At 31.5% G+C, this 22,812-nt stretch overlaps 4 protein-coding genes and 1 long non-coding RNA gene across 5 annotated transcripts; 3 read left to right on the forward strand and 2 right to left on the reverse strand.

Moving 5' to 3' along the window:
- The first annotated feature begins 5,585 nt into the window (after positions 1-5,585).
- On the forward strand, positions 5,586-8,100 carry LOC149479977 (putative odorant receptor 85d). Its single transcript, XM_089707544.1, has 7 exons — positions 5,586-6,159; positions 6,298-6,463; positions 6,634-6,730; positions 6,908-7,009; positions 7,184-7,272; positions 7,435-7,501; positions 8,023-8,100. Exons 1-7 carry the CDS (start codon positions 5,586-5,588, stop codon positions 8,098-8,100), a joined length of 1,173 nt encoding a protein of 390 aa, XP_089563670.1.
- A 1,664-nt stretch (positions 8,101-9,764) lies between these two features.
- LOC149479978 (putative odorant receptor 85d) lies at positions 9,765-12,127 on the forward strand. Its single transcript, XM_089707648.1, has 7 exons — positions 9,765-10,338; positions 10,449-10,614; positions 10,694-10,790; positions 10,877-10,978; positions 11,285-11,373; positions 11,451-11,517; positions 12,044-12,127. The coding sequence occupies exons 1-7, from the start codon at positions 9,765-9,767 to the stop codon at positions 12,125-12,127; spliced, it is 1,179 nt and encodes a 392-aa protein (XP_089563774.1).
- Positions 12,128-12,833: 706 nt separating this feature from the next.
- Positions 12,834-15,545, reverse strand: LOC149479979 (pancreatic triacylglycerol lipase-like). Its single transcript, XM_089707118.1, has 6 exons — positions 15,407-15,545; positions 15,159-15,333; positions 14,825-14,973; positions 14,087-14,332; positions 13,291-13,627; positions 12,834-12,879 (listed from the first exon to the last, which is right to left on the reverse strand). Exons 1-6 carry the CDS (start codon positions 15,438-15,440, stop codon positions 12,834-12,836), a joined length of 987 nt encoding a protein of 328 aa, XP_089563244.1. The 5' UTR covers positions 15,441-15,545.
- Positions 15,546-16,005: 460 nt separating this feature from the next.
- On the forward strand, positions 16,006-17,262 carry LOC149479980 (uncharacterized). The gene is made up of 3 exons (XR_016317137.1): positions 16,006-16,506; positions 16,633-16,694; positions 16,769-17,262. It is a non-coding gene; the product is annotated as an uncharacterized LOC149479980 (long non-coding RNA).
- Positions 17,263-20,180: 2,918 nt separating this feature from the next.
- Positions 20,181-22,532, reverse strand: LOC149479981 (pancreatic triacylglycerol lipase-like; the record flags this gene model as incomplete). Its single annotated transcript, XM_089707649.1, has 5 exons — positions 20,181-20,232; positions 20,640-20,976; positions 21,397-21,642; positions 22,028-22,176; positions 22,351-22,532. Coding segments are annotated over 5 exons (960 nt in total), but the record flags the coding sequence as incomplete, so codon positions are not given.
- Between the last annotated feature and the right edge of the window lie 280 nt (positions 22,533-22,812).

A 22,812-nucleotide genomic window follows, 5' to 3' on the forward strand; every position in this document is an offset into this window, starting at 1 on the left:
CGTATGTATTTTGCGGTTTTTCCAATATTACAATTCGATGTTGTTGAACATTACATTAATATAGGATGATGATAATAAATGAATTCGTTAATATATAATTAACTTTATCTTTTATACTGGTCCATTCAGCTGTTATTTTCATTCATTGTTATTTTGATCTTGCTTATCTAAAATCATTTGTGTGTGTGATAAAAGGCATAGAATGAGATTGGCACTTTCATTCAGATGTGTATAATACATGGATTAGAACAAAAAAAACCGGCCAAGTGCGAGTCGGGCTCGCGCACAAAGGGTTCCGTAGCAGCAAATATAATAAATTACAGTTAAATCAACCTATCTCAAAAACTATAAGAGATACTTTGATCAAACCAAAAATCGTTGAAAGAGTTAATTAGCATGCATCACCTCTATTTTTTTTAGAATTTTATACCCCGTAGTTATAAAAATAGAGGGGGGGGGACATACTTTTTACGACTTTGAGAGCTGATATCTCAAAAACCGTTCACTTTAAGAAAAATGTTTTTTAGAAAACTTTATATCATTTTAAAAGACCTTTCCATTGATACCCCACACGGGTATGTACATCGAAAAAAAAAATTTCATCCCTCAGTTACATGTATGGGGGGCCCCACCCCCAATTCTTTTTTTTACTATTTAGTGTCATATTTTTGTAGCGGTTCATACAACACATATTCCCATCAAATTTCATCACTGTAGTACTTATAGTTTCCGAGTAAATCGGCTGTGACAGACGGACAGACGGACAGACGGACAGACGGACATGACGAAACTATAAGGGTTCCGTTTTTGCCATTTTGGCTACGGAACCCTAAAAAGCAGTAATATACGTTTATACTTACTTGTGAAAATAAAAGTTACAATAAATTAAATTGATCAAACTAAGTTTATTACTTTCTAACTCTTTCGTTGTATCTTTATGAACTCCTAATTTTGTATTTATTCAACGACTTGTTCTTTCTATTCCCACATTTGTGTAACAAAACAATCGCAAATTCGGTCGTTACATATAAAAAATGCGTGTTTCCTTTCAAGCATTTCAATAAATAGTATGGGCCGAGTCGTAAAGTAAATAGCGTGTGAAATTTAGTGCTTCCTGTTTTCTGCGGCCCACCACACAACGCCTAGCTCAAACTCATACGTATATTCGATTTGTTTCCAAGTAAAGTTCGGTAAAGTTCCACGTGAATAAAGTTATGGCCAAAATTGAATTTGTAGGTATTCTCCCGTATGTCGCTGCAATCAGAAATCCGTGGTCTATTGTCTGTCTCCCCTAGAGGTAAAAGTTTCACGCAGCATTCGCGAGGTTGGTTTTTGCTAACAATGTTAGAATATCATCGTGGTCCTAGCTAGTACCTACTTCTATAAATACTGGAATAACGGGAAACGCTCTTCTCCTATGTTTTTAATTACTTCTTCAGAATTGTATCAGTTTGGAGAAAATAATGGAATTGGGAATTATTTAATTGGATTTAATGAAATATTCTTTTTTTATTTACTGCATACAGTACTTGGAAATATAGTGCGAATAATACTTTGCAATAACCTCATGACCTTGTCAACATATTATAACGTCTGGCCTGTTTTATTTTAATTTTCCAACAGATATGTCGGAGCTGCGTTATCAGGGCCATTTGCATAATGCTCGTACCAACATGCCAGCTAGCGAGCCTGATATTGCGCCTCAGATTATCGTGGGATAAGTCTTTGCCTCGCTCAATGTGACCTAAAGTACAATCCTGTCATGATACTTACGTAAGCACAAGGGCTGACATAACCAGAATAAGAATTCGTTATTAGTTAGCGAGATACGCCTTAACATCACAGTTATAATCATAATATTATGTAACCGTCAGTATTGGTTTTAAATTTATGACATTATTTAATTATATGAATGTTATGAATTATGAATGCAAAACAAAACAAATAACGCAGCTCTAAATGAAAAACAAATTTCATTTGTTCTTCTTTCAATTCTATATTGTAATTGTAGATTGTTTATTCTCACTTGTGCATAATTTATGTACCTAAGTACAACATGGAATGCTATATTGAATAACTATATTGAAGCTATACTTGCTTACTAACTAAAGATTTAGTAAGCAAATATATATTATTGATAATTTATTAATCCAGTTGTTAACACAAACATTGTTTACAACCAATTTAAATAATGTTTACTCAATCGCTAGAAACATATGGACGTGGATATAAAAGCAATCGCAATGTGTGTCGAAATAGACTGCATTATTTAGTCAATGTTTGACTCTAATTAAAGCAATAAATTTACAACACTAAATACAGGACACAAACGGAATTACTGAATAAGTTTCGTCTGTTTAGTCATATGTGATAAAAGTTTATATTATGTTCTAAACTTTCCGAATTGAATAATATTTGAGTGTAGTACAACAATATTTTCTAATAATACACCTACCATTGAATTGAAACAGTTCCAGAGCATATCCATCGGGAAATTGAATTCAAAATTACGTCTCAACTGAATGTAAGCAAAAGGCATTTCCGTAAAGCCCATGAAGGCTTATATAACTCATCGTTTAAAGAAAATGTGAGGATCTGCACCCGTATGTTTGTTCAGACGATTAAATCCGCACCATTATCCCACACTTACACGTTGCGAAAATGCATTTTTATTCATACTTTGGTGACAATCATAAGTTCACATTATTTACAGCTACTGCAGTGAAACGTGAGTTATTTCATATGCTATATTTAAGGCTCTATTCAATTCAAAATATTAAAGATAACGTTATATTTCAAATACATATATATATCTTCGAAATAAATGTAGATTATAAAACTATAAAACGTTTACATAAGAATACGAAATCAAATCCACAGTTAATGCACGAAAAAACGTTCTTATGTTTTGTAAGAAGAGTGCTCATGAATAGAGTAATACGATGATGCATTTTCCATAGCAAAGATCGCGTTACTTTACCGGGAATCCAATATAATATGAAAAATGATCACACTCAACTCCTAACTATGAATAAGTGAACGCTATTAGAATATTGAAGGAGACCCAGTCTAGGTTTAATTCGAGAAAACGTAACACTACACTAGGAGGATTTCGCTTCATAGAATATTTTAAGCAACGGCGGGTACCTTTTCCAAACAATGTTTTGTAGCTTTTACGGTAGTAAAATATTTATTTTATTTTGTATACAAAATAAAAAAAGACAAAATATTAAAGAGAAAAATGTAGAGCATTTAATATAACGAAAATATTTTGAGATTATTATGCAAATTTTAGAACGTTATAAAATAATCATCGCACTTTTGTTGAAATATCGCTTTTCATAACAAAAACAATATAGACAAGCTTTAATAATAATATGAGATTAAAGTATTACAGTCAGGTGTACCAACGGCATTTTCTTTTAATATAATAAAGTATACGCCAATAAACTGTCTAAGAGCACCAGACGGATAAGTAAAATAATATTCGGGGAATATGAAATTCTTAATAACGTAACCTTTGTTTTGGGCATATAAAATCCTGCTGTGACAAGCTGCTATGACTCAAAGAAACAGTGTGATTTCAAAGAAGATTAAAAAAAACACTTTCATCACATTGCTTATGTCAACAGAATTATCGAGATGTAAATTCAAATTTTCCAACATGACCTATTTAAGATTTTAACATTTCTTAAAGTTTGATCACAAATAAGTTAAAGTCTCCTTTGATAATTTTGTTGAAACACTAACAACGTTGCCAATACCGTCCGAAATCAATTTTCTTATAAATATACCTAGAACAGCATCGAAAATTGTACTTTGTAACACATTTATACTTTGATTGAAACAGATTTAACTAAGGTCATGTTAGCATACATATAAAATACTACTTCGAAATGACAAAGCGTTTAAAATATACTAACAAAATAAAACAAAATTACAGACGTTGTATGTTTGACGTGCAATTTCAAAAGGAATTTTGAATGCAGTGTATGTTTCAACACCCTTAATTTTCGCTAGACACTCAGACGTCAACTAATGAATACGAAATTGAAAAGTAAATTTGTTTCAGTCCTTAGTTAAAATTCCCAAGGGTTGGGAATGAAAGACTTTTATTTTAAACTGATACGAACTTATAGACTGGAATTAACATCAATTTTCTTCTAAATTTATTTTCTTTGAAGAGTTATTTTAAGCAATTCCTGAAACACGTAATAAACAATAAAGCTCTTCTCTTTGTATTTGGCAAAAATGAAAAATTTCGAGTAAAATAATTAAATAAAGAATTCTGAAAACTGTTGCTTAGTTCTAGATGGTTGTGACGTCAAGTGTGACTTACAATGTCCTCCCTGAACATCCCCGAATAGTTATGTTAGTTTTACGTTTTAACATTTTAAAAGTGGATTCTGAAAGTGTTTTATGAAATAACAGCTAACATCTAGAACAATTAAACGTGGATCTATTTCTCATTATTACTTTTGTATTAAAAAATACTTAACATATTTATTATATTTATCTCATGTTCGTTTCCTGAAAATTGTCTGTAGGTGAACGTGCATGAGAATGAGCGAAATCAAAATGAGTGAACAAATTTTTAATATTAAACCTAAAAGCAGTAGGTCTACCTCCATAATTAATGTAACTCTAGCTATTTTTTATTATTTATTATTATTTAGACCTCGTACTTATTATGCCCACGTAGGCAACAAAAATAATGATAACAAAATATACCGTGCACGTTGTACGCTAGACGATTTTAGCAAGGAAAATATTTTTAGTTTATAAATAAAAGAATACAAAGTTCTCTGTCACATTGTGGGTTACTGGGGCCATAAAGTTAAACGAAGTGTCGGGTCAGAGGTAATAAGGAAAATTGTTCAGGCTACACTAACGCTCGCCGGCGATAAGACGTGTATGTTGCTGGCAGACTGGATTACGCAGGATACATCGCAATTTATAATCTTTATACTACACAAAATGTTTACGGGGAACGTTTTTCAATGTTCAGGTGTTACGCTAGATATATGAGACGCTGTCTACCTACTATCTTACTGAGCAAGGGATCGGAATAAGTAAACGAAGAAATGAAAGCGATAATATAATAATTTTATTAATAGTTATACTTAATTCATTCAGTTTATATTTTATTCTGCTCTGGTTGTAAAGATACAAGAAACAGCTACTTTATTATTACGACTTCTACAACCATCTAGGCTACGCTATTTTATTACTACGCTCTATACTTTTATAAGTGGATCGAGAGCATTTGTTTAATTCATAAACAAAGGTTATTTATTAATTTTATATTATAAATAAATGAATATTTATCTATTTAGGAATATTGTACGACCAAAAACGAATTTTGTGTATGTAAAAAATAAGATATGGGAGGGGAGGAGGTAAGGATAATTATAAAATATTTTATAATTATATTCATAAAATATGTGTCATTTTCCCGTCGATATTACATTTGTTCTGTGTGACATCCTTGATGAACATCACGTATGCATATGCACCTACGTAAATATAGACTGTAGATAGTCGATTGCAGCTCCACGGCAAACATTGGACCATTAAGTCTCATCATGTCGACCAACAAACTAAGCATCCCAGATTTCGACGACATATTCAAACAAATAAAAATCAACTTCTGGCTTATCGGCATTCCTTACGAGAAGAATATAAAACTGCATTATTACATACTTATGGCTGTCATTATCGTTATGGCAATACATGAATTTTTATTCTTCACTTTGAAATTCTCAGCTGAAAATTTCCTCGAATTAACACAACTGGCTCCCTGTACGTGTGTTGGACTGTTGTCTTTTATCAAAATAGCATTGATTTGCAGTAAACGAAATAGTATTTTCAAAGTCACCAATAGTCTAAAGGCTCTCTATCAAGATATCCTTGATGATAATAAGAAGATACACCTAGTACGGTCGAATTTTATGTTTCTTAAATACTTAACAAAGTATTTCTTCATTTTAAATGGTGTTGTTATCAGTTTTTATAATTTTTCTACAATTTTTCTTATTATTTATAATTATTGGAAGAAAAATGAAGTGCAGTATATTTTACCTTATGCAATTATGGTACCATTTACGATTGATTCTTTGCCCAAGTGGTTCATTGTTTATTTATTTTCAATGTCAAGTGGTAAGTAAACATCATACTTTAATACAGCATATAATTAAAATATAGGAATTCAATACAGAAAAGTATAGAATATAGATATTTATTTATTTTTTGTACACCACATAATGCTTAAATAAATGGTTTTGTTTATACTTTTAGGTTTTATTTGTGTATTGTATTTTACTACTGTCGATGGATTGTATTTTATTATGACTACACATATCTATAGTCATTTTACAATTTTGAGTGAAGAAATAAAGGGTCTGGAACCAGATACAAGCTATTTATTGAAAGAGATTATTAGAAAGCACCAATATATTCTGAAGTAAGTATTTAGCATTGCGGTAGTTATTTGGCAATTTCCTTTTTTATTTTGAATTTTATTGCAGTACAGAAAAACGATACTTTTAGAAGCACCAATTCATAATTATTCAGTTTTAAACATTATTTGATTCAGATTAAACATGATTTAATGAACGTTTGTTTATTTTACAGATTGTCTCAAGATTTGGAGGATATATTTACAGCACCAAACTTATTTAACGTCTTAGTGGGATCTGTTGAAATATGTGCACTTGGTTTTAATTTAACGGTGACGTAACTACGTGTTTTATTAAAAATTAAATAAATACCAATTTACTGAATATACGTATTATAACGTTTTGAACATTTAAAATTACTACGATTTTAATAAACCACCTTATTGTTAGTATTATTCACAATCATTCGCAAATTATGGAATATTTAAATGGTAACAAATACATTACAGATGGGTGAATGGGCTCAAATACCAGGAGTAGTTTTATTTTTGTTTTCTGTACTTCTACAAATACTCATGATAAGCGTTTTCGGAGAAAATATCATGCGAGAGGTAAGACATGCATACTAATACCCACTTACTTAAGATACTTTAATGTTCGTTAATATTAATTGATAAGAAACTCCTAAAGTTATTAATAATTGAATGACAAGCATCAATTTTGTGTAATTTCTATATTAAATATTATTTGAAATAAGTACCTTGAAGTTTTTCTTCTGTCCACAGAGCTCCAAAATTGGCCAGTCCGCGTATTTTTGTAATTGGTACAATATGGATCAAAAATCCAAAAAGATAATCTTACTTTTAATGTTAAGGTGAGTGAGTACCTATTTAAAACGTTCATATTAAAAAGATGTTAAACTCTTTATTTGCAATAAATATTCATTAATTGTTCATGTATCAAATAATGATTTCCTTAACTTATAAATATGGAGCATAAAATATAAATGTTCAAGGAATAAATTACCAATTTTCAGATCCAATAAACCGCAGATGCTAACCGCGTATAAGTTTTCAGTCATTTCCTACCAGAGTTTCACAAAGGTATCGTATTAAAAATTCATTTAAACCGTTTTCATCGAACAATACAGTTTATAACCACATTATTTTTAATTCATCATCATCATCATCATCAGCCCATATACGTTCCCACTGCTGGGACACAGGCCTCCTATCAGGGTACAGGCCATAATCCACCACGCTGGCCAAGTGCGGGTTGGCGGATGACACATGTCGTCGAACTTTTTAATTCTTCGACATGTCGGTTTCCTCACGATGTTTTCCTTCACCGTTCGAGCAGTGGTGATGTTACAACATGCGCAGATAAATTGAAAAATCAATTTATTTCCTGCGCGCTCGCCTGGTCTCGAACTCCGGACTTATCGATTCGAAGTCCGAGGTCTCACCACTGAGCCACCACTGCTTATATTATACCACTGCTTATATGCTGCTTATATATTTTTAATTATTAACTAATATTCCCGTGTTTTTAAGGAAGCTATCCTATTTTTAACAAAGATTCCATTAATATAAAAAGTAACATAAAATTAACTCTTTTGTTTCAGATAATAAGCACATCATGGTCTTATTTTACAATACTTCGAACTGTATACAAGCCAGCAGAATCAAATTTTAATGAATAAATAATTCAATCAAATTTTAATAATACTTAAAAATTTTAATTAATGTAGTTACACGCTAAGTTGCATATTTTGTTCAATAGTCACAAAACTGTAAAACACGATAAGATATTTTATTTATTTAAACACGTTTCGTTTAAATTCTGCTTTCTTAATAAATAATAATGAATTTATGCATTGTGTCTTTTATTTACATTTTACAATCTATCTAAATCTCGTCACTTATGGAAGTGTCTTGATAATCCCCATCAGTCAATTCAATTGGTACATAAAAAAATAGTTTATCATCAACCGTCATACCATTGATCTAGTGAAAATAGAAATAATAATATATTATGGCAATAAAGTTATGATTTAGGGGTAATTTTATACAGATAGTATAATTTCAGTATTCATTTATTCCATCTTAATTAATTACTAAGAGTTTTAGCAATATATTTTCAACGTCTCTACAAATATAGAAACAGAAGGAAACAGAAAAAGAAGGAAACAAATTGATAATATATTTATAACGAAAAACCCATGTACCATCGACACATTTTTTTCATCAATATTCATTTTATAGCTGGAAAAAACTGAAACGAGGTCCCTAAAATTTCTAACAACCTCCAATTTGTAAAACAGTTTATGGCATTAAATTGACATTGTTTAAACATATCGCGCAAAGTTAATTAACAAAAATTCATAACAGCTTGTTAATGGACCAATTAAGGCCCAATATTTTCTAACTCCTACCAAGTGATTTAATTATTTCAGTATTTCAGGGCTTTGTTCTTCGTTAAATATCTACATGAAGAGGTTTATTTTTTACGTGCGAAATTGAAAAAAAATGGAATCAAATTGAACGATGAACCAAAATTATGTTGTTAGTGCAACTAATATATACATTTTTTTTCTTGTTCTGTATCGCTATAAGCTGTGTAACGAATATAATAGGTATAATTATGTAAAAATATTAAATTAGTATATCGTGCAAAATTTATGCAGAAGCTATAAGTGTGTTGTAAAGTAAAAGAAAAGACCCCGAATAATACAAAAATAGCCATTTTTAGTAGACATCTACTAAAAGTTGATATAAAAAAAAGAATAAAAAACAAATATGTTTGACAAACCAGGTACGAGGTAAAATTGTTGAAGAGGAAAATTTTGAAAATCAATTACAGGCGCTTAAAAAACAATCGAATATTGAATGGAGTTTACAAAGTTGATTTATAAATTGTAAGGTTGCTGTTCCCGCAATAATATTATCGAAAACTGAATGCTAATAACTTGTAAGTCGATGTGTAATTAAAGCACATCTTTTGCTGACATATTGATAGTTAATACATCATGCAGTATTTGAGCACATGTGTGAACAAGCTAGCAATTTTCCCTTTATCTATTTTGAGTTTTATAAATAAATCAAAATTGTCATTATATTATAGCACGAAATTCATATAATTATAGAGACTAAATGAAAATGAAGTAAAGCATTACAAATGTTATTTTACAACAAGTTATTCGAGAAGAATATAGATTCAAAAATATAAAGCTTTGTAAAAAATGTATGACACATCCTTGATTTATTAAAATAACATAAATACAGCAATTACATTGCCATCAAAGTAGTGCTAGCAAACAAATTACTTAGGTAAATACTATACAAACGATTACTATTATGTTCCATCATGTTGACGAATAAACTTGGTATTCCTGCTTTCGAAGAAATATTCAAACAAATCAAAGTCAACTTTTGGCTAATAGGTATTCCCTTCGAAGAGAGCATAAAGTTACGTTATTACTTTTTATTATGTTGGCTCATTGTTATGGTACTACAGGAATTTCTGTTTTTCATATCAAAATTTTCCGCTGAAAATTTCCTCGATTTAACCCAACTGGCTCCCTGTACATGTATTGGTATATTATCAATAATAAAAATAATTCTAATTTGTAGTAAAAGGAGCAGCATTTTCAAATTTACAGATAATCTAAAAGCGCTGTACAAAGACATTGTCATTGATGAGAAGAAAATACTACTCGTGAAGCCCAACTTCGTCTTTCTGAAATATCTTATAAAATATTTCTTCATACTGAACGGTGTCCTTATAAGCGTTTATAATTTTTCAACGATATTCCTTATATTGTATCACTATCTCAAGACCAATGAAGTAAGGTTCATTTTGCCGTATGCCATTATGATACCGTTCTCGGTTGATTCCTGGGGTAAATGGCTTTTTATTTATTTGCATTCCATAATAAATGGTGAGTCAATATTAATTACGTGCGTCTGCTTTTACGATAATAATTTAACAATTCCGAATGCAGTTTAATAAATAATACCACACATGTCTAAAATAGCACTGTATTTCCAGGTTTTATCTGTGTGTTGTATTTCACTACTGTTGATGGGCTTTATTATATTATGACGACGCATATTTGCAGTCATTTTATTATCTTAAGTGAAGAAATAAAGAAATTGAAGCCAGAAACATCATATTTGTTGAATGAAATTGTGAAGAAACATCAATATATCTTGAAGTGAGTAAATCTTTCAGATAGTTTTCTAGTTTGATTAAATAGTATGTATCTACCTACATATAAATATGATTGCTTACAGATTGTCTCAAGATTTGGAGGATATTTTTACAGCACCAAATTTGTTTAACGTTTTAGTTGGATCTATTGAAATATGCGCACTGGGATTCAATTTAACGGTAAATAAAATATAAAATTCCTGCATAAAATATATTTTACCTATACCCATATGAAAAATATGTTATACATATATTTAAAATTTCAGATGGGCAAGTGGTCTCAAATACCAGGAGTTGTATTATTTTTATTATCAGTCCTCCTACAAATTCTCATGATAAGTGTTTTTGGTGAAAACATCATAAGAGAGGTTAGTGACAGTAACATACATTTATGCTTTTTCAAAATTACTGTGACTTCGTAGCATGCAGAGAAGCATATTTTAATGACATAAAGAGCCAATTCTACCTGATAATGTCCCTGATAGACTAATGAAACTGTTTTGCGTAAATCTTCATACACACTAAAACGTACATACAACGTAAAACGTACGTAACATTTAACCAATAGTCACCACAAAGAACAATCTCGCGAGCGTAGACCAACGTCCACACTGTCCGAACTACTTCACGCAGCAATATCATTTTGCATATAATTTATAAGCATTTTATTGCAGAGTCGAAAGATAGGCGAATCTGCGTACCTTTGTAAATGGTACACAATGGACAAAAAATCCAAGAAGACCATTTTACTTCTAATGCTAAGGTAACTATTAGACAAAATATACGCAAATAGCAAAGACCGATAATGCTTTAACTTATAACATAATTTTCTATTCTCAGATCCAATAAACCACAAAAGCTAACGGCGTATAAGTTTTCAGTCATTTCCTATGAGAGTTTCACAAAGGTACGGCTGTAAAAATTTAATTTAAGCCATTTTCAATTTAGTATACGGTTTCAGCTGCTGAACTTATTGGACTACTAACGTAGATAGAGTTGAACATATTATTAAATGACTTAAAGTACCAGATATTCAGTGTAGGTACATAATATTACTTCCTACAAATTGTATTGAATTATTTGAACGTTTTAATACTGTATTTATATTTATTTAAAAGTATGATATTCGTATTCAAGCTAAGGGTTATATAAAAAGCCCAGTAAATAGAAATGGTAACCAAAGACAACGCTTAAAGCCGCTAAGGGAATTAAACCTGTCAGGCCTTATTGGCAATTTTATACTTTTTTTACTTCTCACTCTCACGGGAATGGAAGTGATTTTAATTCTTTTATATTTTTCTCCTACGGCCGTGAACTTAATCCTCGGCTTTCAGAATTATTGTTCTTTAATTAAAAATTTTGCTCTGTAATTGTTTTTAGCTCGCCTTCAACGCTATCAAAAATAATATTTAAAAAACAATTTCTTTTCACAGATCATCAGCACCTCGTGGTCATATTTTACTATACTCAAAACTGTTTATAAGCAACCTGAAGGGGTTTATAATGAATTCAATTAAATCAAGCAATCTTTTTTTTTATAAAAATAATATAACTGTTTCTAATTAATTCTATTCTAAGTATTGTTATAAATGATAACAGTTATCGTAGATCTATTTAATCTTTACAGATTATATACACATGTATGACGAGATCTTTATTGATTTATTATCACTACTTTTTTTAATTACTTTTGTTAATAGCTGATATTATTATCGTATATATATGTATGTATTGAGTATTATTCTTTTAATGGATTCTTTGGTGTCAGCTTTGTTCATGGCTAATGAGGCCGATTCTAGTACAATATAAGTAATCTTTAAGTCTTGTATATTAATGAAGGTAACATATTTACTATGTAATCACGAAAAGCATCAAAACAGCTACTATTGTGTATTGCAACACTTATTTATTACGTACATCCTGAACATGTAGCAAGTTTTTCAATAAAAAGTTTAGTATATATGTTATTTTATAAATATAGTTATGTAACTGTATATTTTCATCAATCAACTGTATATTTTCAAACTATAATTGTATCCCAGTTGAGGATAAATACAACTTTGCCATAAGGTTATAGGTGCATTACTATTCATTGTTCAATGAAGGTTCAATGAAGAGCAATATTAGAGCTTACTATATTATTATATCAAAGCATATTAAAGTAAGAAAAAGGTTTAAAAAAATACAAATATTTGATACTTTATTATATCAATTTATTGCCAGTTAATAAGGATATCTGCGAGCGGTGTCCAGTCGGTATATTCCAGAGCTGTAAAGAAAAATAATAAAACATTAAATATATATTTCTCATCTTATGAAGTCAAGATGTTTTGTTATATGTAAATCAAATACATATATGTAAAATTATCATATGCAATATACAATTGTTACTGTGTTATATACCCACCTACGATAAAATAGTAATTTGTTTTGGTCAAAAATTTACTATCTTACAAACTTTTTTCTAATCATAAATTATTTAATTAAATAGATGTACGTTCACCTCGTTTTAAATCATTGAAATAAAAAATCTTATTTTTCGACCTTATATAAGACCTGTATAAGACTTAAAAAAAATGGAATTCATTAAATTGGCATACATTGGCATATTTGTTTAGTTTTATTTTTGGAAGTATTCAGTTGCGCTACATGTTATATTAGTATATGACTGAAAACTTACCCCCGTTTGTTCAAGTCATCGTTGCCCATACGCAGTGCGCTACCACGGCACGTGTTAGACGTCACTTGCGTCATGGAAGTGCACTGCCTTCCTTCAAGATGGTTCCGTGTTACAGTCGAAGCAAAGAGTTCCCACGCGCGGTTATGGTTACATAGACTGGTTGCGCAACCGGGTTGAGACCTGCCTCCATTCGGGAAGAAGTCGGCATCAGCCACTCTAGAGCCGATTCCAAGGCCGGCAGTACCACCGTCAGTGTGAATAGCCTCCACGTAGACGCCGTCAGACGCGCGTAAACGGTTTGAATTAAGGGCCCATAGAGGACCGGCTGGGTCCAAACCTAAACGATAGTTTGGAGATTAGTAACTTCAACAAGTTGTATGAATTACTTTAATTGTATTGTTATAGTTATAGTCGCGCTGTTACGCCCGTAGCGGTTTGTATGAACGGTGTATTATTGTCACTACGAAAGTAAACGGTGGCAAAGTTTTCAATAGACTACATAATGGAGTTATTATTTATTTCGTGTATATCTTGAAATTGAATTTCGTTATCTATGTAAATAAATTTAATTGTAGTGTTTGTTTAATTTGTTTACAACAATTTTTATGTATGCAGTAACACACGGTATTTTTTAGAAAACAATTTTACTTGTTCATAAAAAAAATACTTTCTTTTATTTTACGTCTCTTTCTTATGTTTTTAAATGTGTTTATTTCCTCTAATTATCATCTTATTCTACATGAAATGTGACAAAAAACCTTTTATACTGTACAATATATGTATAAGACTAACTTACCAGTGACTCTAGCGGCTCTGCCACCAAGCTGTCTACCCGCATTACCAACAAGATGAGCGCCCAAACTGAACCCAACAAGGTGCATGCTGGTGAAAGGCGCTCCAGTTACTTGGTTCAGGAACTGCAAGAACTGGCCGAGACCACGGCCCACAGCTGGTACTCCGTTTGCGGCAGTCACGTAGTCACGAAGAGCTAGCCTTCTCCAGTCCATGATGATTACGTTTACATCGCTCTTGTCGAGGTATGCTATAAAAGGTTATTTTCATTTTATTATGGTTACAGGATCCTATACACTGAAATAATATTCATAGTGAGAAGTCAATACTTATACCTGACGATGATGTAACCAAACCGGTCGTAGTTTTTATAATTATATTCGAAATAAATAAAGGTGGAAGTACTGTTAATTATCATATACTTTACTTTATAAGAATACTTTATAACTTCATAAGAATACTTTTTTAACTTTATAAGAATACTTTTTTTTTCAGATTCTGCTCAGTGACATAGCACCAATGAACGTTCTTATAGTCGTTTACGACGTGACTTCATTCTACCAAAAGTTAATTAGGAAAAAATTTGACAATTTTATTATCAAAACAGACGGCAACATTGTACAATCTAACATTTTAATTCAATTTCAAATCCTAATATATTAGAAAACCGATAATTGTTAATCCAATTAATTGGAGTGATTCATTGCTAAACAAATTGGGTTAATATGCACCGATGGTTTACCATTTCTAATTGTTGGGTTAATGTTGGTGTTTTGGTTGCTAAGCCAGCCGTGGACAACAACTACCGTGGGTCTGTTAGCGTTAAAGTTGGAATTTCTGATGGAATTAGCATTGTTGATGGTTAACGTCTGAGACACTCTTGGGTTGCGTCTGAAAGAAAATATATAAGAATTAATATAAAATGTTCAGGGTCTTTTTTAGTTCAAAGAAAGTAAAAGATAGAGAATAACATCCTACTAGCTGTCCTAGCTAGTGATAAATCGCATCTTAATTGATTTAAAAAATACTATTTTTGAATCAAATTTTTCCACTAAGGTAAGTAAAAAGCTTTTCACCTTGTGTACAGGAGGTATTGATTATTTGCTGGGTTCCTAGCAATTTCGTTCAAAAATTCCACGTCAGGTTCGGCTTCCAAATCAACTAGGTGCATTTGCCCATCTCCTCCGGGAATTTCAATAAACCGGCCATATTGTTTCTCCTTCTCAAATGGAACAGCAATGGCGGTATAAACTACAAAGTAAAATATAATTATTCATAATAACATTCAACTTAATGTATAACATTGTTTAAAATAAATACGTACCCGCCACACTGAACAATAGGATAAAAACCTTCATTTCCAAAAACGCTTATTGACTAAGTCTTTGACTAAGTGTACAAACACTAGAATCGTTAATATATATGAAAGATAGCGATAACATGATCATCAATCTTTTTTGTTTTTAAAGCGGAATTACATATTATGAAGATAACTTTAATCTCTACAATAATCACTGCATAATTTGCTAAAGAAATTGCAAGAAAATTATGGATTGTTCCAGAGAATACGTGATTTTAAAATATTATCTTCCTCAACTTTTCCGTGTAGTATGCAATATTATTTCATTTTTAGTTTAAGCCAAAACGTGTGAGGTTGTTGTTGTATAGTTATTAATGTTTTGTTGAAGTCTAAATGTTAAGAGAATGAATATTTTTATAACGTTTAAGCTGAATCAATTTATTATTTTCATTTGAATAACAGCATCTCCAGATCGCGCAAAATAAATCGAATTTTAAATGAAATCTCTCCGTGTCTCTCTGGCTTGACGTAGAAAGTTTTGATCATTTAAGGTGATGAATTAATTTTTCTAACATTTACGGCCCTTTTTAAACCTTCGTAATTTTTATATTATTCAAGTTGTCGTGATGAAAATTCTTGACAAGAAAGTTCAATAGTAACACAATACGTCTACCGTTTTAGAAACATGATTCCATGATATTTTCTCGATAGAAAAAAAATACAAAGTTCTCATTGTTATTTTTTTTTAATCTCTGGCATCTTCAAAATAACAAACGTAAAGTTACGACTTTTTGGATATTAACTATAAAATATACAACCTATACGTCTACCGTGTTAGAATTTTGAAATATGCGATGGTTTTGAAATAAACAAGAAATACTTGAAATTAGCGCCTGACCAGCCAATATAGCGAGAGCCGCCCTGTACCTTCCTACCCCGATCGCTGCACGAGTCATTCCCGCTACGGCCGTCACACGGGGAACTTGTGTCGCTTGCGCAATCGTAAAAAAGGGTGACAACACGATAAGACAAAATGAGACAAATGGGGACAATAAAGAAAATAAGAAGAAGAAACATAAAGGTTGGAGGAAAAAGAATGCTTACAATTGGAACAAATTAATGAAGTAAGTTGGTTTTATTTTAAATTTGATGATAATTGTATTATAGACGATGTTTGATATGAACCCCTGTTTTAAGTACATAACGAATGTGTAAGATTTTTTCATTTATAGCATAAATAATCTTTTCAGAAATCCGGAATCCAGAAGGAAAATAAACCCACTGATTGTTCACAATGTGAACCCACTCCTTCGTAAGTACCTTTATTCAGTCAAAAATGTATGTTATCAACGCTCTACTGGTTTTATCGCATGATTCCATTTTTAGCAAAAAGCAACAAAGTGCAAAGAAATAAAAAATCATGGTGAACCTAGTGGAAGTATGGTGGACGTAATATGGAATTATGGAACAGTAGCTCGTTGGAGTAGTATTATATTTTAAAAAAATACGAAAAAATTTCAAGAATTTCTTAGTAGGTGGTAGATAAGTATGTTGTATAAAGAATTTGATGTTGATATTTATTTCATTTATACTTACTACACCTGTGCGGGAAATTGCTTAGTACTAAAACCGGTTTATATTCATATTTACATAGTAATGTGAGTTTTCATTTCGAAAAATTTTGTGTAAGTATATTAAATTGAAGTATTAAGTTTAAGTTCCTGGGTGATCTGGAAACACAATTGGGCCCGGAGGATGGCGCTGCAGTCACTCCTCCTAATCACATGAACCGATTTGGATGAATATTTGTGTGCACATTTCATTGTTGTGGGATGATTGGTTGATTCGTTTTCACATTAGCTAATATTATGTATTTTTGTTGTTAAAAAGTAAACTTAATTTAATGTTTATAATACATTATTATTGGTATAAATAAGCCAGTGTTCGTCTCACATTGCTGTACCTGCCTACCTATCCTACCAGGGCCTAACTTTGTTCTGGCTATTTTATTTTGATTATTTGTAATGAATAATTACAATTATAATAGAGTGCAAAAAATAAATACATGCGTCAATATATTTTGTGTTTTTTTTAAACAATTTTTTTATTTAAAAAAATATCATTCCGACCGCGGCTTTGCCCGCGTGGAATTAGGTTATATCGTGAATCCTGTTTTATCCCACAGAAGTGTTCAGTTCGGATAAAAAGTATCCTATGTGTAAATCCAGGCAATTAGCTATATTTTATCAAAATTGGTAATGTAGTCTTGACGTGATTAAGTAACAACTAACAAAAAAATATACAAATTAACATCCAAAGTTTCGCATCAGTTTTACTGTATTAGTGATATCTTCCAGCCTTGACTTTGACTGAGAAGAATTAGGGTTTATAACTTCTTTCAGAAATAGTACCTTTCATTTCTGGGCATGATGTAATATCTACGTCAGCATCAAATTCTATCTAAATCAATTCAGTAGTCCGCGTAATTAGGTACCATTTCATTTTTTCAGAGTAAGTAACAATATTTTTTGTTATTTTAAAGATTATCTATAACCTGTATTATTTTGTAATAAAGAAAACATTACGAAATAAGAATAATAAATAATTATTAATAATGTCTAAGTAGTTTTTAAAAAGAAGATAATTTTGTGTTTATAAGCAAGAAAATAAAACCAATAAATCAACAATTAAATATATGTATAACAATATTATAACTGTATGACGACTCCATACATGTTTGTCCCGAGTCGGCCAGCGGCAGCGCGGCGAGTATGCAAGAATGACTTCGCGCATACCCGCGTTCGCGATAGCGAGCTATTAGACTCCGCCCGCCAAGCAGTGGATTTTTTTTTGTGTATCGTCTTAAATAAAATATTGGCAGAAGTTTACCTGCGTACCACTCGCGATGAAGATTTGATTCTGAAAATAAATTTGCCTGTTCCAGTCAGTGCGCTGTAAAAATATAGAATTATTTGAATAAGAATTGGTTTTGGTTGAATCTTAATTTGAATGAAAAAAATCAGTTAAAGTTGCAATATTTTCATATGTAATAAATAATAAATAATGACTGAAATCTGAAATATATCATAATAAATTACTAGAGATGGATGTGAAAACATAAAAAACAACCGCCAAGCCTTTCCTCATATATCCTTCCAGGTTAAAAATGCGTTTAAATTATTTATCATTATTATATACGGAACACATTTCAAAGATTCATTTTTCGCAATTTGATAACGAAAACAAACAATGTACTCAGATGGCTATATGTGATAAGAACCTATAATTTTAAATTTAGTTGTTCAGTTACAGATATAAATAATTAAGGATTGTTGGTCGAGATAAACATAATTAGTAGGTACAAAAAATTGTTGCATTATTGCAATAGTATCAATCAGTGTCTTTTTTACTAGCTTATCTTTTAATGACGTGACAACTGACAAATGACCAATGCAACCAAATCTATAAAATATAAAATGTCGATAAAACTTTACCACACACAAGTTCTTATCTTATATTATTGTTCACTTAATAAGTTCTAATAAGTCGCAATATTTTTACGTGTTGCTATCACTGATTTCGCAGATAATCTATTACGTTTAACGTATTCTAAAAATTAATAATAAATACTCTTTTATAGATAATCCGCAGGGTTGCTGGCCACAATTGGTAGCAGAAGGCCGTCGACCGGGCCCAGTAGCGTGCATTGGAAGAAGCCTTCGTCCAGCAGTGGACAAACAAATGTTGATGATGATATAAATAATCTATCAATCATTATCAATACCACACTATAATGACTATAATATGTTATGACAAACTAGCTTTCAGCCCGCGGCTTCAAAGAAAAACCCGCATAGTTCCCGTTTTCGTGGGATTTCCGGGATAAAAACTATCATATGTGTTAATCCAAGTAACCCTCTATATGTGTGCTAAATTTCATTGCAATCTGTTCAGTAGTATTTGCGTGAAAGAGTAACAAAAATACACATACACATCCTCACAAACTTTCGCATTTATAATAATTATTATAATAGGATAAAGTCGCACATGTCTATACCTACTAATCGGGTCAATTTATACCTTATAATGCAAGAATGAAAATTACGACAGAGCTAAATTTTGGTGAAGACCTTCATTTTACCAAAAAAAAAATTGAAAAGTCCCCATCTTTTCAGTGTGCGCTGAAAAAGTTATTCGGGGTCAAAGATCAAAATTTCAGGTTTTATTGAGTTTTCGGAAAATTTTAATTGCTGCAGTAAGAGGACAACGTGAGGAGGAACAGATTAGAACTTCCAGCTCGTACTAGAACACGATGTAAGTGAACCAAAGTCAAAACATTTCGTTTTAAAATACTGTTTATTTTGTGGAAATGATGTGAAATAAAGAGAAACTGAAAAAAGTTTAGCATCCTCTTAAAAAAAAATATGATATTCTTATCGTAAGAAAATATTTATTAATTTTGAAATAAATCGGAGCTTATGTCTGTAATGTAAATATTATACATATTGACAAATACCTAAGTATCTATATAGTATAATCTATTTTATAAAAACAAGTCGGGTTTTCCTTCCTGACCCTATAACTCTCCAGAACGCACGAACCAATTTCCACGGTTTTGCATTCGTTGGAAAGGTCTCGGGCTCCGTGAGGTTTATAGTAAAGAAAAGGTGTCTCTGGTGGCGAAACAGACTTCGCCGGGTTTGCTAATTGTTTATTAGTACGATATAAAGTTTTATGGGAAATGAAAATGAAAAAGTTGAATAAAAAGACAAATAGATATTTTTTTATATAAATTTATTGCCAATTAAAAAGGATATCTGCGAGCGGTGTCCAGACGGTATATTCCAGATCTGTAAAAAAATACAATAAAACATTCAATAAAATTTTCCAGCATTATATGCTTTAATATTTATATTAATTGAATTGATTCAATTTTGTTATAGCAAATATAAGGAGCATAATTGTTTGCATAATTAAATAAAACATAATATATATTTTTATCTAATCATAATTATTTCAAAGGCGTAACCGTACGAAATAGACAATCCCTTTATAATTTTATTTTTTGTTATTTATCTAACTGTAATAAAATTAAGAGTTTAACTACAGAAAGTTTCATTAAATTGTCATAAACTTATTATTTGTTTTTATTTAAGTGTGCTTAATAGGTACCTTAATAGGTAAGTAAATAGTTTTAATTTTGTATGTACCTATTGAGTGTTGCTACGAACTACAGGACGTAACAATGAAAACTTACCCCCGTTTGTTCAAGTCATCGTTGCCCATACGTAGAGTGCTACCACGGCACGTGTTATACGTCACTTGCGTCATGGAAGTGCACTGCCTTCCTTCTAGATGGTTCCGTGTTACAGTCGCAGCGAATAATTCCCACGCACGGTTGTGGTTACATAGACTGGTTGCGCAACCGGGTTGAGACCTGCCTCCATTCGGGAAGAAATCAGCATCAGCGACCCTAGAGCCGATTCCAAGACCACCAGTACCACCGTCAGTGTGAATGGCCTCCACGTAGACGCCGTCAGACGCGCGTAAACGGTTTGAACTAAGGGTCCATAGAGGACCGGCTGGGTCCAAACCTAAAACGATAGTTTGGAGATTAGTAACTTCAAAAAGTTGTATGAATTACTTTAATTATTGTATTGTTATAGTTATAGTCGCATAGGTAGCGAATTGTATGAACGGTGTATTATTGCTACTATGAAAGTAAAGGGTAAACCCTTTTCAAGGCACAATTATCAATATTATACTAAGCTAAGACAAAGTAACAGAGAAATCTTCAACAAAACAGTTTTTCATGTTTATTCATTTATTTAAAATATAGTTTTCATCTTACTTTATTGTGTTTTAATATACGTTTATTTCTCAATTTTTATATGCAATATTCACAAGCATGGCATAAAGAAAATATGTTTATATTATCATTATTCATGAAACATGAAACTCATCTTGCTTATGCTCTTCTGTGCTCTTCAATCTACATGGAAAAATACACTTACCAGTGACTCTAGCGGCTCTGCCACCAAGCTGTCTACCAGCATTACCAACAAGATGAGCGCCCAGACTGAACCCAATAAGGTGCATGCTGGTGAAAGGCGCTCCAGTCACTTGGTTAAGGAACTGCAAGAACTGGCCAAGACCACGGCCAACTGCTGGTACTCCGTTTGCGGCAGTCACGTAGTCCCGCATAGCTAACCTTCTCCAGTCCATGACGATGACGTTTACATCACTCTTGTCGAGGTATGCTGTGGAAAAAATAAAATTTTTAATACATTTTAGACTCTGTTATGGATACACAAAGTTAAAAGTACAATACAGAGGTATAGATTCTCATCTCTAATAATAATAATTGGTAATATTCTTATCAGATTCATCTCAGTGACATAGCACCAACGAATGTACAGTCGTTAACGACGTGACTTCATTCCACCAAGTTATATAAGAAATAATCAGCACAATTTTAATATCAAAAACGTCAGCAATTCCAAAAAAAGTTTTTGGCCATCAAATAGGTAAATTTCTAAATTTAAAATCCTAATATGTTCGAAAACCGATAATTGTTACTCACTTGGAGTGTTACATTGCTAAACAAATTGGGTTAATATTAATACCTAAGCACCAATGGTTTACCATTTCTGACTGTTGGGTTAGGGTTGGTGTTTCGGTTGCTAAGCCAGCCGTGGACAATGACTATGGTGGGTCTATTAGCGTTAAAGTTAGAATTTCTGATGGAATTAGCATTGTTGATGGTTAACGTCTGAGACACCCTTGGGTTGCGTCTGAAAGGCAATATTCAAAAATTTACGAACAATTTTCATGGTTCATAAACATTTTTAGTTTAAAGATAATAAAAGATAGAAAATAACATAATTAATAAATTGCATCTTAATTGATTTAAAAAATACTATTTTTGAATCACATTTTTCGACTAAGGTAAGTAAAAAGCATTTCACCTTGTGTAAAGGAAGTATTGGTTATTTGCTGGGTTCCTAGCAATTTCGTTCAAAAATTCCACGTCAGGTTCGGCTTCCAAATCAACTAGGTGCATTTGCCCATCTCCTCCGGGAATTTCAATAAACCGTTCATATTGTTTCACCTTCTCAAATGGAACAGCAATGACGGTATAAACTACAAAGTAAAATGTAATTATTCATTGTAACGTTCAACTTAATTAATAGCATCGTTTAAAATAAATACGCACCCGCCACACTGAACAATAAGATGAATACTTTCATTTCCAAAAACGCCTATATACTAAATCTTTGTTATACTTACAGCGTGTGTTAAATCAATAGAATCGTTAATATATATATATGAAAGATAACGATAACATGATTATCAATCTTTTTTGTTTTTAAAATACATATTATGAAGATAACTTTAATCTCTACAATAATCACTGCATAATTTGCTAA

The sequence above is a fragment of the Colias philodice genome, chromosome 19 (assembly GCF_061535455.1).
Source record: "Colias philodice isolate Cphi_HAF_F1 chromosome 19, ilColPhil1 Martin Lab GWU primary, whole genome shotgun sequence".
Taxonomy (NCBI): Eukaryota; Metazoa; Arthropoda; class Insecta; order Lepidoptera; family Pieridae; genus Colias; species Colias philodice.

Excerpts from the sequence above, each read along its gene's own strand:
- LOC149479977 (XM_089707544.1), top strand. The coding sequence starts at position 5,586 with ATGTCGACCAACAAACTAAGCATCCCAGATTTCGACGACATATTCAAA. Across the intron at positions 6,464-6,633 it reads AAGCACCAATATATTCTGAA|ATTGTCTCAAGATTTGGAGG; the intron begins GTAAGTATTTAG and ends TTTATTTTACAG. Across the intron at positions 7,273-7,434 it reads ATCTTACTTTTAATGTTAAG|ATCCAATAAACCGCAGATGC; the intron begins GTGAGTGAGTAC and ends ACCAATTTTCAG.
- LOC149479978 (XM_089707648.1), top strand. The coding sequence starts at position 9,765 with ATGTTGACGAATAAACTTGGTATTCCTGCTTTCGAAGAAATATTCAAA. Across the intron at positions 10,615-10,693 it reads AAACATCAATATATCTTGAA|ATTGTCTCAAGATTTGGAGG; the intron begins GTGAGTAAATCT and ends GATTGCTTACAG. Across the intron at positions 10,791-10,876 it reads CACTGGGATTCAATTTAACG|ATGGGCAAGTGGTCTCAAAT; the intron begins GTAAATAAAATA and ends TTAAAATTTCAG.
- LOC149479979 (XM_089707118.1), bottom strand. The coding sequence starts at position 15,440 with ATGAAGGTTTTTATCCTATTGTTCAGTGTGGCGG. Across the intron at positions 15,334-15,406 it reads CCTATTGTTCAGTGTGGCGG|TTTATACCGCCATTGCTGTT; the intron begins GTACGTATTTAT and ends TTTACTTTGTAG. Across the intron at positions 13,628-14,086 it reads CAGAGCCGCTAGAGTCACTG|GTTTGGACCCAGCCGGTCCT; the intron begins GTAAGTTAGTCT and ends ACTATCGTTTAG.